The 14,499-nt window shown below is 33.6% G+C and overlaps 2 protein-coding genes across 5 annotated transcripts in view; one reads left to right on the top strand and one right to left on the bottom strand.

Moving 5' to 3' along the window:
• LOC103506856 overlaps positions 1-1,386 on the top strand; it is a 16,598-nt gene extending 15,212 nt beyond the window's left edge. For all 4 annotated transcript variants that reach the window (XM_026821823.1, XM_026821824.1, XM_026821825.1 and 1 more), the window contains exons 7-8: positions 322-460; positions 651-1,386. In XM_026821823.1, coding sequence (XP_026677624.1) covers positions 322-460; positions 651-1,363 — 852 coding nt within the window. In that variant the 3' untranslated portion in view covers positions 1,364-1,386. The remainder of the gene's footprint in view (positions 1-321; positions 461-650) is intronic.
• A 4,444-nt stretch (positions 1,387-5,830) lies between these two features.
• On the bottom strand, positions 5,831-11,236 carry LOC103506857 (protein glass-like). The gene is made up of 5 exons (XM_008471274.1): positions 11,148-11,236; positions 9,778-10,763; positions 8,683-8,911; positions 6,929-7,050; positions 5,831-6,200 (listed from the first exon to the last, which is right to left on the bottom strand). The coding sequence occupies exons 1-5, from the start codon at positions 11,234-11,236 to the stop codon at positions 5,953-5,955; spliced, it is 1,674 nt and encodes a 557-aa protein (XP_008469496.1). The 3' UTR covers positions 5,831-5,952.
• Between the last annotated feature and the right edge of the window lie 3,263 nt (positions 11,237-14,499).

The raw sequence follows: 14,499 nt of genomic DNA on the forward strand, positions 1-14,499 counted from the left end.
AAAAAAAAAAACATCCACCTAATTAATATTGTGTTCTTATTTTATTATTATTGTTTGATGCGGGTCCTAAACTACAAAAATATGAGGGAAGTTTCTATCAGCATTAGGTCAAAAAGATCCCTCAAACTCCCTAATTTCTTACTGAATTTCAACCTTTTATCTCTCATAATCTCATATGATTCAGTATCTATTGAACAATTTGGTGCTTTTGACACATCCTCTAAATATGTTGAATGCTGAATTTTCATCCAAATCTAATTTGGTGCTTTTGGCATATCCACTAAATATGTTTACTAAATTCTCATCCACGTTGTTTTCCAGATGGACATTTACTTCTACACTATTCGATCCATCATGCCAAATGAAGAACTTCTGGTCTGGTACTGTCGAGAGTTCGCTGAGAGGATTCATTGTACACCAAATCCCGATGACATGATGCAGAAGCTGTATGAGAAGAGCTGTAAGTATTTTCCGAGTATTTTGTTTAGATCTCTCCTAAAATTTAGCGTCCCTCTTGAGAATGCCACATTGTCTACGAGTATGTATGTATTTGAAATTGTTCATATTATTTCAAAGTACACTTAAATACGTAATTATTGACAATCTACCTACTTGAGTAGAGAGAACTAAGGTGTTTGTGTTTGTTTCAGCCACACTTCAAATGTATCAGCCAGTCCTTACGAGGGTGATCAAATCTGAAGTGTCCTCATCCTGCTCCCCTAATAACCCCCACCCAGCAGAACGCAACATGGAGCACAAGAATGTCGTTCTCAAACAAAAGCAAAACTTTGAAACTCAGAAGAAACCTTGGAACGGTGTCAGCTATAATGAGAAGAAAAGACGACTCAATGGAGACACAAAACACGTCACTATCAACGAAGGTGGAAACAACATCAAATGCTATGATGAGAATGAACAGATCAACGGTCAAGTAGAAATTGATAGCAGTGATGTCTCCATGAAGATTGTTACTAATGGTGGTTACAGAATCATCACCGAAGAGGGACACATTGTCTCCAAATCCATCTCACCCAAAGAGTTCTCATTAGATGATAATGTAGACAAACCTATAGCTAAGACTGATGTTACGAATGTAGCGGATACTGTAAGAACTATTTCAACTCTACGTCGGGACAGAGTACAAACCTCAGAGGCGAAGATCTATAACAGACCGCCTAGTCGTGATAACTATCTGGGTATTCCAGAATCATCCAGTGGGAATTATGATCAGTCCAGCTCAGTCAGGTCAGATGAGGGATATCACAGCAATGGATATCATGATGAAGTGTTCAGTCCTCCTCATGCTTCTTGTGATGAATCCAGCAACGACAGTGACAACAACTATGTTCTTGACTTCAGGTAATTTCCTCATAGTTATTTTAAACGAAATTATATGTTTAATAGTAAGGTAGTTACTCCTTCAATGTATAGTGGCTCAATTTCTTTTCGGTGCTTGGATATGAACTTTCAATTGGGAAAATTATTTTCTTTTCATGTCATTTGTAAGTTCATAATATAGGACAAGTTCGCGTGTACACTTTCATGTAACGAGACTTATCATATAAGTTCAGAACATGAATCTCGGTGTAGATACCAGTATGTTTAATAGTAAGGTAGTTACTCCTTCAATGTATAGTGGCTCAATTTATTTTCGGTGCTTGGATATGAACTTTCAATTGGGAAAATTATTTTCTTTTCATGTCATTTGTAAGTTCAATCATAATATAGGACAAGTTCGCGTGTACACTTTCATGTAACGAGACTTATCATATAAGTTCAGAACATGAATCTCGGTGTAGATACCAAGTATCAAACCATTATGTTTTGACAGAAAATATACGTACGTTGAATTTCATTTACCAACGCCCATTTTTTAAGAATTTTATATAGTTCCTCCATTTTTTCTCTAGCGAGTTTTTCAAATTTATTTTACTTTTGTCTTCAACCTTGTTCGTGTTTTCTGTTCCCACTTTTCAATTAAACTTTACACCTCCTTCGGATAAAACTTCTGATTTACTTTTCATGCTTGTGTTTAGGTTGAACAAATTCTTCTTTCTCTCTATGTCTCTCTCGTTGTACTTTTATTTTTAAATATTTAAGAAATGAAATGCAGCATAAAGAAATCTCAAATGTAAAGAAATTATATAAAGTAGGTAGTTGAATTTATTCGTCTTTGATTAAATTAATGTGTACTATGTAAAATAATGTTTTTGTAGTTTAATTTTTGGAGACTGTGTTTTGCGACTTAGACTTCCTAAGAACAGGAATGGAATGGCTATACAGGTTACCAACGCTGAATTGTTAGAACTTTTCATCTGAATAGTTCAAGTCTAATTGAGTTATACCTACTCTAAACTCATCTAATTCTTTACTATGCTAATAAAAGTGGACTGCTTTCTACGTTGTTCTACTAGTGAAATATATTGTACCTATTTTCGTGACGAAAAGAATCGTAGTTTTCTTGCACTAATCATTTTTGGTAACCTTAGCCGCTAACCATCTGTTGGTTATAGAGTGCTGGTCGCAATTCATCATCCTCTGTTTAATTTCCCCACCTTTAATTTAATAAATTATATTTCTTGTTTTATAAAGTAATAGTAAATTTTATTAATTTTTTCTTGTTATTAGCCAATGTTACGTATGATCTTATGCTAGTATAATTTTTTCCTCCTATATTTAAAAGCAATAGTTAAATTTGAAATCATTTTATTTTTATAAATATTGATTGTGAGAGGTTTAAGAACATAGAAAAATATTTTGAAGGTAGGAACAAATAGGAATGAACGTATACGTACCTACTGTAGGTAGGTACATAATTTTAAAGTTGAGTAATTTGAATGATTTTTTTCTATTGTCAGTACTGATCATTTTTTCTCTTTTTTATTCTTTCTCCATCACTCAATTGACTCAATATTTAAATTTATGATATTCATGGTTTTTTTTTTTTATCTAAATATTGTTATTTTTCAAATTTTGATTAAGTTGATTATTTCAACGCAAAAAAAGCTGAAGCTTGACGCATAAATCCTGAACAACTAAATAATAAGATTTAGCAGCTCCTTAAATATTTCAGTGGGTTTTAATAAAATTTCTAAACACGGTCGAGTGTGGGCTCAAGATTTTTATGTCACCCAATATAATATCTGAATATCTTTATCGGGGAAAAAACATTTTTACTTTTTTTTTTCAATACTTTGTCAATGCTCATTTTATAAATTCAAATAAATTTTATTCTAAATTAATCGAGTTTTTTTACAAGACCTGTAGTTAAATTTCTAAACACGGTCGAGTGTGGGTTCAGGATTTTTATGTCACCCAATATAATATCTGAATATCTTTATCGGGGAAAAAACATTTTTACTTTTTTTTCAATACTTTGTCAATGCTCATTTTATAAATTCAAATAAATTTTATTCTAAATTAATCGAGTTTTTTTACAAGACCTGTAGATAGCTAATAATAATTTACGATTTCCAATGAATTCAATATTTGTACCTATTTCTTGCTAAGTAGTAAATTTCATGTAAAGTGGGAAAACCAAACTATACGGGATTGGTGATAATTACTCTTATTATTTACTTTAGACACTTGGAACGAATAAACGTAGATAGGTACCTACTGATTGTGGGACTAATTACCAATTATCCCACCGAATGGTGTAGCCACAATACCAAGTTGTAGTAGAGTAAAAACCAAACTCACTATTAGGTCAAATAGATTAGAATGATGAAAAAAGGTTATGCTATTTTTAGCTAAATTTTATTCTTTTTGTGGGCTGTATTGTTTTGTACAAAGCTTATGGTACCTGAGATCAATCAAAGTGATTTCTCAATATTTAGCCTTAAGTTAGATGGTATCTTATGGCTAAATATTGAGAAATCACATTGATTGAAATTCTTTTTATTATTATTTTCATTAATTTTTCTAGTTCAAAATTACTATCTAAAGTTTGTTGAAAATCGTACAATACCTTTATCAACACGTGCCACATAATAAAATAAAATTGTATGACAGCCGTAAATTAATTTTGTGTATGCAATGTGCAACAAATTTTTCATTTTCTGTATAAAGTGTAATACATACTTGTATAGCTAGCTTGTTTCACTAAAGTTTCATCAAGCGATAAATTTTCACGCGTTAAGTAGGTACCTACCTACTTGAAAATATAAAATTCCAAGGTAACTTTATGAAATAGCCTTCTGTTTTTGGAAAAAGTTCTGACAGTTACACGGAAATATAAATTAGACATCGTTTCAGGAATTAATAATTAAATAATTCCGTAAAAGAGTAATTCCGAGTAAAATAAATACAATTAAAATGAGGAAATTTTTAGCTCGTGGGTAAAATGCCTACCTATCTATTATGTATAATATAATTGAGTTTCATTCTTTGTTTTCAGGTCAAACCAGCAATACAAAAGAGTTTTACGAAGTATACAAGGTATTCCTCATATTCTGGATCATGATAGGTCTCGGATATTTAGTTATGATCCTAGGATTTATTTCGAGAGCCATGCGGTGTCAGCAAATGTCGAAAATAGAACAAAAGCTATCTCAAAACTTGAAAATGACTCAGTCGAAAGTGTGGAATGAGTTCATGAAAGATATAACCTATGTGAGAAGAATGCTGAATGAAATGTATCTCATTAAATTTAGGGTAAGAAAACGTTTACGTTTCAGTTGTGTTACTAAAGATAAACAGATAAAACCCCAAACTACCTTCTAAATGTGAAGCTAAATATTTTTAAAATATTAATACCTACAAAGTAAAAAGGAGTAAATTGCAAGGTAGCCCGCATAGTTTGAAACCCGAAACACATTATTGTTCTCATTTTCAAAAAAGTTCAACCCCCCCCCCATCCTCCTCTTCCACCGTGATATAATTTTGTTTTCATTTTTAATTTTTTTAATTTCATACGATGAGCAACCCTGTACTCGAACAAACAACGCTGTCAGATTTTCTTAAAATTCTCGATTCTGTGCATCACAAAGTGCCTTTACATCTTGGTGAAAACGTTCAAACTGTGAATGAAGCGAAACCAGACCGTCAGCCTGCAGCGCTTCTATCATTATTCCAGAATCAACCCTCTAGTAGAGACTCTACACCTCAGAAAACACAAAAATCAAGCCCAACTTCCATACAGTATACGCCCAAGCCCATTGTGAATTCTCAACCAATCACATCTTGTCTGATAAACAGCGATCCCACCTCAACCAGAAAGCGACGTCAGTCGTGTTCTCCGATGTCTGTCAACTGGTATCCTACAGTGAGAACGCCAGGGACCAGGAGAGCATCATTCGCCTACGTCAACAACCACAGTCCCTCCTCTCTGGGAACTTCCAACTTACCGACTTTGTACCAAGAGGAAAAGAAAAGAAGTAAATCCTCTTCCAACATTGATTCTTCCTCCAGCTCATCCATTGCAAGTACATCGAAAAAGTCGCACTTGAATCCCCCGAAGATCTATGTGGTTACTCCATCACAGACAAGTAGGAGAATAAGACGATTCTCTGTGAGGCAATGCGAAGAGGAAACGTATCGGCAGAAGAAAAGTGACTGAAGCGACCGAACTGTCTAGAACTGATCAGATCCTCTGACATCCCCTATATGTAGATTCCTTTTAGCATACTCATATCTTGGTTTGGTACAACCAACGCGTGCGTGACCTTTACCTATAGACATCCCGCTGAGAACATAGCGAGAGAAATGAAAAGCCACAAGAAAAGTACGACGATCCAGTTATACCCGTGGTTTTAAGAAAGTTTCCACAAAAAAACTTTTCCTGACTACTTAGTATAGTTAGTACCTAATCTGCTTTGCAAATAGATCACACAAATAGAAACTTTCAAGAAGGAGAATTACTTTTGAGCAATGTTTGCAACATATTTGCTTTTGCACTTACAAAATAAAATTCATAGGAAACTTGTTCGTTGATCCCGAGTACTTTATGACTCAGGTACATTCTATCACATGGGGTTGATTGCTCTCAATGACTGTCGGCCTTTGAGTGGGTTCCAGAAGAAGGTTAGTGGTTTGGATTTGATGTCCTGGAGATGGTTTGGATTGAACATGGTATGAATCAATCGGCTGGAATGGATTACTTTGAACTACGTCCGATGGCTGATGAGGCATTTGATTTTCATAACAATCCCGAGAGTCCACTTCTTGCATATTCGGAGAAAGATGTTTGTCTGTGTTTCCTGCAATACATTCAGAAAGAGTAAGATTAGAAATCATCACATCACATTTTTTGTATGACATATTTTCTAAAAAGTTTTAATTAAAAATGTTTCCTCTGTCATGTGGAATGAAAGAGTGAGCAATTTGTGATCCTGTTTAAACTTCTGGATCTTTAGTCTCAAGAAGTACTACAGTGCCTTCAGGTTTACACCAGACAATCAAGATAGAAATTTACGAGCTCACAACAGTCAAAGCGTAAAATAAAAGAGAAAACCTTAAACGGGCAATGTCCTCTCCTATAAAAGTCAAAAAACAAAGTTTTTCTCTCGAAAAAAAAAAACTTACAAAACTTAATAACAATATTTCAAAGATCTTTCGACGAAATATGTATGTCTTGTGATTTCGAAGTTCAAATTTTTGTAAAAAAAAAAATAATGTTTCAGGCATATCGACTCTTTGTATAAAAGAAAAAAAAAATTGATAAAAATAATTTTACACCTAGGAGCAATGAATATCTTTGGATATTCATCGTAAAAAAAGGCCCTGGAATTTTCAAAATATTTCTCCAGAGAATTTTTAGAACAAAATAGAATATACCGATCATTCGTATGGAAAGTTATAGCATTTTCTGGGATAAATTGTAGCATTTAACTATAGTTTATTTCGCTACTATTAACTCTTCCGCGAATTAGCAACATTAATTGATAAAATAATAAAATAACTAGTCAAACAATAAATGACAACTTACCATTAGAAACTTCATTGCCTCCATATTCGTAGTACATGTCAGGAATATTGCCATGAGCAGCCTGGAATTCCGACTCCTCCTCATGGTAGTAAGTTTTACAGGAAGTGGATTTAGTGTGAGTCCTGAGAAGAAAGAAGGATATGAAGTTTAGAAATATGTATCTGTGATAATTTTGGTGATATTCCATTTGAGATTGCCGAAAAGTCTTGAAATCCAAGGAAATAGTTACCATACCTATTAGGTAATGTGAATTTTTAGTTGTGACGTCAAAAAAATTGTGAAATGGTGAATTACAAAGTTGGAAAGTTGCTTTCAGGAATACAGGCAAGGAATTGTTTAGGATTGTTGATTTTACCCAGGGTAAACTTGCTATCCTTACAGATAAAGGTGATTCTAACTTTTAGGACGTATGAGTAATAGAATTTTTTACGTAGGTAATATACTTCACTGAAATTCTTCATCTATTTACTCAAATTTTCATTTGTTGATTCATTCAGCAAAGAACTGCGGTGCCTTCTTATAGACTTCACAGCTCTTGTAAATCTCCGAGCACAAATCGAGTGCAATAAACAAAATAGAGCAATATTAAAATAAGTTTTAGTTTCATTTTGTATTATTGCATAGGTATCATTAATTATTGTATAACACATTTTTTCCTTTACCTGTGATAAAAGTATTGTATCGTATATTTAAGTTTTTTGTGGAACAACAAAAGCCCGATAGGAAAATTTTAATGAACAATTTTCTCGTATTATGAACTAATTCATTATACGAGTATTATTTTCGCTAAGTATTGTTGGGGAAGCATTTAAATATTCCCCTTGATGTAAACCATCAGAATGATAGGAATCTTTTTTACAAACTTGTAAAAGTATGTATGGGTGATATATTAGGTTCGTACCTACACAGGTACGTTTAACAATGAGGTATTTTTTAACTTAGGACATAGTGAGTAATAGGTAAGTATTTAGGGTTAGATAAAAATAAAAATCAGCCTTCCTATGTGAGATCAAACTAACTTTCATTATTATTTTTCTTCTCGTTTATAAATTGCTAGTCGTATTATTGTACTCGTCTATTTATTGCATACAAAATTATCGTATAACACTCGTTTTAATTTAATGAAATCATAGTAAAGTTAAACTACATTAAAAAATATAATCGAAACTTGGGAGGAAAAATTGAATATAAAGTAGCTTCTTTAGATAAGGATTAAGTACATGTTCACAATGAAAGGAAAATAGCTAGTACAAAAATTATGTGCAAATTTTCTCAACGACTTTGCTGAAAATTATTTTCGTGTTAAATTTAAAGAGGATCATATATCTGGAGAATAATTTTCATTCAACTCCTGGAGAGAGTAATGGATTGTTACTCGTACAAAGATATTAAAAAGAGGAGAAAGAAATGGAGAAGGAAGAAGACGTAAATAATAAAGTTATTGAAAGATAAGGAAATGTATAAAGCAGATAAAATTCTTTTAACGTATTATTTTTTTAAAACAAAAATGTAGCTATTTACATTTTTATTAATCTAGCTTTAGTGGATCGACCAAACATGCACTAGTTTGACAGTAGTTGTAACAAATTCCAAGAAAGTAGTAAAATTAGAGACGTATGCTCTATTAGTAACCTATGATGATAGGTAGATTTCAATTACCCAATTCATCCATCTGTTAAAAACTTGGAATTAATGGATCATCGAAAAAGCGAACGAATTAATTAAAACAACCAAAGTTTCATCAATGAACTTACCTCAATCCACTGAGACTGATGTACCTCTTGTTGCAACCCTTGCAAACATACGGCCTCTCATTAGTGTGTAATCGCTTGTGTAATTTCAAGTGGACATATTGAGTGAACCTAGCAGGGCAAACTTCACAGTGGTAGGGTTTCTGCCCAGAGTGTAACCTCATGTGAGTTTTCAGATTTGAAGTCGAACTAAATCTCTTCTGGCAGTAAATACATTCGTGAGGTTTTTCACCTGTAAACAAGATTACATTGAATAAGGTCAATTTTCTATTGAAATTCAAAATTGAAAAGAATATTTAAAAGTTCAAAGAAACAGTCTAGGGGGAGTCCTTTGACAGACATGACTTCTAATTAGGTTGATAATAATATTATACAATTAAGTTGATGAATATTAAATAACAGGAACAACGAACGTACCTGTATGAACTAGGTGATGTTTCTGAAGGTGGGCGAGTTGTAGTTATCGAAAGATAAGGAAATGTATAAAGCAGATAAAATTCTTTTAACGTATTATTTTTTTAAAACAAAAATGTAGCTATATACATTTTTATTAATCTAGCTTTAGTGGATCGACCAAACATGCTCTAGTTTGACAGTAGTTGTAACAAATTCCAAGAAAGTAGTAAAATTAGAGACGTATGCTCTATTAGTAACCTATGATGATAGGTAGATAAGAACCTAGGGTATGAAATTACAAGCGTTCCTGCAAAAGTAGACGCTTAGTGAGTTTGGTTTTCCCACTTTACATGAAATTTACTACTTAGCAAGAAATAGGTACAAATATTGAATTCATTGGAAATCGTAAATTATTATTAGGTAGCTATCTACAGGTCTTGTAAAAAAACTCGATTAATTTAGAATAAAATTTATTTGAATTTATAAAATGAGCATTGACAAAGTATTGATTTTTCTATTGAAATTCAAATTTGAAAAGAATATTTAAAAGTTCAAAGAAACAGTAATAAATTAATAATATACCTTGCTTCCGAGATAACAATCGTCTAGGGGGAGTCCTTTGACAGACATGACTTCTAATTAGGTTGATAATAATATACAATTAAGTTGATGAATATTAAATAACAGGAACAACGAACGTACCTGTATGAACTAGGTGATGTTTCTGAAGGTGGGCGAGTTGAGTGAAACTCTTTGTACAGATATTACATTGGAAAGGCCGCTCCCCATTATGTGTCCTCAGATGCACTTTGAGATTAGACAACTGGCCAAACGTTTTGTAGCACACATTGCATTCATAGTGCATTTTCCCATCTTTCTTCTTGAGCGGATAAGGCAGAGATCGGTAGCCCCGGGATCCTTGACTGTTAGGACTCAATGGACTTCCACAGGAGCCGTCGTCAGGAGATAAAGATCTTGGGGAGTGGTGAGAGGGTTTAAACGAATGTTGAAGAGGAGGCATGACCGTCATGAGATGGTGGATGGGAGGTTGTTGAGAGTAAATGTTGGAGGAGGAGGAAGGAGGCGAATAATTCCCATTGGATTGAGGAGGAGACTGAATAATAATAGAAGGGCCATTGCTGGAGTGGTATCCAGATTGTAAGGAGATGTGACCGCTTGGAGGATAGTTTGCCTCTGAAGCTTGAACTGGAGAAACTGACCTATGTAAGTGTTGATGAGTAGAGTCAGGACTGACGGGCAGATTCCCATACCTCGCTGATTTCTTATACGAGTATGCCATTTCGGTGGGGGATGAGGGCGGGGAGTTTAAGGAGGGAATGTGTCTAAGCTCTTTTTGAACATTTTCGGCTTTGCTTCGCATGAGTATGTTCTCTAGTATTGATGTGGGGGCTTTGCAGACTGGTTGTGGGACCATGTCAGAGGGGGAGGGAGATTCTACGATCATCAAATTATCTCCGGGGGATGAGGGAGGAGGAGGTGGGGAGGTTGAGTGAACTTCTTTTTCCTGGTCAAATTTGTGATACAATTTGGACATTTTGATTTTGACTTTTCTAAACTCATTCCTGTCCGGTGAATTCTCTCCGTCTGTCATCGAGCAGTGACCGTCACTGAAATGTTTTGCATCCATATCGACGTCTTCCATTTTAATTTCATCGTTGGGTTTCTTACTGCAAACGAGAAGAAAATACATGGTTGTAAATTACGATTTCAATCTGTAAATTACGATTTCAACCTTCCTATTTAAAAACATATATTTTCCTAGGTACCTACACCAGAAGTCTAATTTAAATACTGACTTCAAACCGCGAAATAAATATAATGGCACGGCCTGTTTTTAGGATTTTACTATAGGTACGTAAAGGCTGGAAGAGAACAAAATAGTAATTTCGTTTAAAATAACTATGAGGAAATTACCTGAAGTCAAGAACATAGTTGTTGTCACTGACTACCTACCTATTTAAAAACATATATTTTCCTAGGTACCTACACCAGAAGTCTAATTTAAATACTGGCTTCAAACCGCGAAATAAAAATAACTATGAGGAAATTACCTGAAGTCAAGAACATAGTTGTTGTCACTGTCGTTGCTGGATTCATCACAAGAAGCATGAGGAGGACCTACCTTCCTATTTAAAAACATACCTATATTTTCCTCGGTACCTACACCAGAAGTCTAATTTAAATACTGGCTTCAAACCGCGAAATAAATATAATGGCACGGCCTGTGTTTAGGATTTTACTATACATAAAGGCTGGAAGAGAACAAAATAGTAATTTCGTTTAAAATAACTATGAGGAAATTACCTGAAGTCAAGAACATAGTTGTTGTCACTGATGAACAAACTTTTAAGCCCGTTTTAAACAAGGTGGGTACCTCCTTAATTCTTTCTTGATTTTTACTTTCTTTTCTATTTTTTTTCTTTTTTTTTCAAAGATTTGGGTGACATCAGCGGTGCAGTTTAATTTTTTGGTCAAATTTGAACATATACAATTTTTCGGACTACTTTGTGCAATTTTGTCATCACGCTGCCACAATCGAGGCAGTTCAGTTTATTGAGACATATTATACATTATTGTGTTATTTATAGACTGCAAATAAACAAAGAAACCTTTTTTGGCAGAATGTCTCTTGGTCCTAACTGATACAAGGTGATTCTAAGTATTAGTTATTAGTGCTTTGTTTTAGACTGTCGAATTAGGACAAGTCAGTAGTCCCTTTATCTCAACAATATTGCACCACTTTATTTATAGAAATCATTAAGTACAATATGGTAGGTAACAAACAAAATAAGTATTCCTTTATTCTAAGTATTACTTTATTTTTTGATTTCCAGGAAGCTGATGGAGTGTTTAGTACAAGTTATATTCCCCGGGGTACCCGGTTCGGTCCCGTGTTGGGCGAAGTTTATCCCAGGGATAAAATACCGGACAAACCCGACAAGAAGCATTTCTGGAGGGTAAGCACATTTTTCATTCCAGTGTCCTAACTATTTCAATGTCTGCTTTTAAGATAATATTTGCTTAATTATTAAGCCTTATATGTGTATGTTAGAATTGTTAGAGCATAGAACATAGCTTGAAGAGCACACATATTGTCGAATCTTAGATCAAAACGGAAGCAATTCAGGCGGTTGTTTATGAAATTACATATTCGTATTTTAGATTTGAGAACTTAATACCACTCATTTTCCATTCCATTAATATTTTTATTTCTTTGAGCTCCAATTTTCTTGAGGAAAATCGAGTCCTACGTTTAGATCTATTTTTTGCCCTTTCATATCATACATTCCAAGTAACGTTACAAGACTTACAATTTGCAAATACCAAGTATAGGTAACTTTAAAAGTTATGAACATCAGATGATTAGACTCAGTAGATATTTACTTTAGGGCTTTACTTGCACTAATCATCAATACCAAGACTCAGATATCTGCGAAGTTGATCTACAAATACTTTGGCTGGATTGGATGACACATATTGTCATGTAGTCTAACATCATCAATACCAAGACTCAGATATCTGCGAAGTTGATCTACAAATACTTTGGCTGGATTGGATGAAATAAACATCTATTTTAGTCCATATAGGAACCGAGACTTTTTCATTACATTAGCTACCTAATATCCAGCAAATAGTTCTTAAATGGCCCTGGTAGCCAGTCTAGTTTATTTTAGTCCATATAGGAACCGAGATTTTTTCATTACATTAGCTACCTAATATCCAGCAAATAGTTCTTAAATGGCCCTGGTAGCGTAGCACAAATAATGCTCTTCCCCCTAATTTTCCAAGTGTTTTCGACCATCTGATGAGAAGCATTAGAGAACGAAACTTACGTGTTTTGTTTCGAATCTTTAGATGTTTGTGTTACCGTAAATCCATACAACGTGAGCCCGTATTATAACTTGAGTCAATTGATAGATGTTTCTTTATAGAGCTTTGGCAACGTAAGGAGTTTTTCCACATTCATTAACTGAAGATTTCAAAATGTCTGCATTGTTTGTCGGAGCTCTCTTAAAAAGCATCTATCTCAAGGCTAAAAATTGTAAATGGTGCTCAAAATAAATCCACACAACGTGAGCCCGTATTATAACTTGAGTCAATTGATAGATGTTTCTTTAAAGAGCTTTGGCAACGTAAGGAGTTTTTCCACATTTATTACCTGAAGATTTCAAAATGTCTGCATTGTTTGTCGGAGCTCTCTTAAAAAGCATCTATCTCAAGGCTAAAAATTGTAAATGGTGCTCAAATTGTACGATTGCGGTACGCTTTTGCGAAACAGCCCCCTTAGGTAATTCGGTTCAATGTTTAACACATTATCTTATTTTTAACTGTCTCTTTCATTAACTAATTTATTTCTTTTTTTTTCTTTTATTTGTTCCTCTCATCGCATGTTGGTTGCTTCACGAAAACACCTCAGGTTCAAATTCGAGAAGACTATGGATATAAATTTTTTTCTTTTATTTGTTCCTCTCATCGCATGTTGGTTGCTTCACGAAAACACCTCAGGTTCAAATTCGAGAAGACTATGGATATAAGTTTAATTCAAAGGTATTACTTCTCTTCTTTTTCTGTCTTTTGAAATTTCAAGCTTCTTTAATGAGCTGAAAGCTTCTAAAATACTTTACGATTTTTCATTTAACGTAACCTTGTAATTTTCTAAATACGTACCTTCAGAGGAGTGGTTTGAGTGTTCTTTTTACTCATATGTGGCTATACCTACTCTTTTTCACCCTTTTCTTAAAGCTAAGTATGAGAGACTACCTGTTCCGTTTATAATCCGGTCAAATTTCAGTGGTAAATTATGCATTTATGCCATCTCTTGACAAAACTTTATGCTCAGACCGCGCCATCTGAAGGTTATAACAGGAGTATTATACTTTTAAGTTAAATATTGTTATCTAAATATGAAAATAACTTTACTCTAAACCAGTGAAGAGTAAAGTTATTTTGAACCTATAATTCTGCATAAACTATCTTAGATTAATTGTAAACGAAATCATATCAATAAAGAGGTGTTTGTTGTTTTTTGGACGTCTAAAGTTAGACTAAAGGTATTTCTGGTGATAAGCCGAACTCCGAGCACAAATCGAGTGCAATAAACAAAATAGAGCAATATTAAAATAAGTTTTAGTCTCATTTTGTATTATTGCATAGGTATCATTAATTATTGTATAACACATTTTTTCCTTTACCTGTGATAAAAGTATTGTATCGTATATTTAATTCATTTGTTTATTTTTTTATTGTATAAAGTATATAAATGCTCACAGATGATTTATATTGTAAAAATTAAATTTTACCGTCTGTTTTATTATTTTTTCAATGACAATATTCTTTTACAGGTACCTATTAGTGTAAATGGCAGGTAAAAAAATGCACTCCAGGATGAATCGAATCCAGGAC

The sequence above is a fragment of the Diaphorina citri genome, unplaced genomic scaffold, assembly GCF_000475195.1.
Source record: "Diaphorina citri unplaced genomic scaffold, Diaci psyllid genome assembly version 1.1 scaffold267, whole genome shotgun sequence".
NCBI classification, from domain to species: Eukaryota; Metazoa; Arthropoda; class Insecta; order Hemiptera; family Psyllidae; genus Diaphorina; species Diaphorina citri.

Excerpts from the sequence above, each read along its gene's own strand:
- LOC103506857 (XM_008471274.1), bottom strand. The coding sequence starts at position 11,236 with ATGTTTTTAAATAGGAAGGTAGGTCCTCCTCATGCTTCTTGTGATGAA. Across the intron at positions 10,764-11,147 it reads AACTATGTTCTTGACTTCAG|TAAGAAACCCAACGATGAAA; the intron begins GTAATTTCCTCA and ends TCTCGTTTGCAG. Across the intron at positions 6,201-6,928 it reads AGGCAATGAAGTTTCTAATG|GAAACACAGACAAACATCTT; the intron begins GTAAGTTGTCAT and ends AATGTATTGCAG.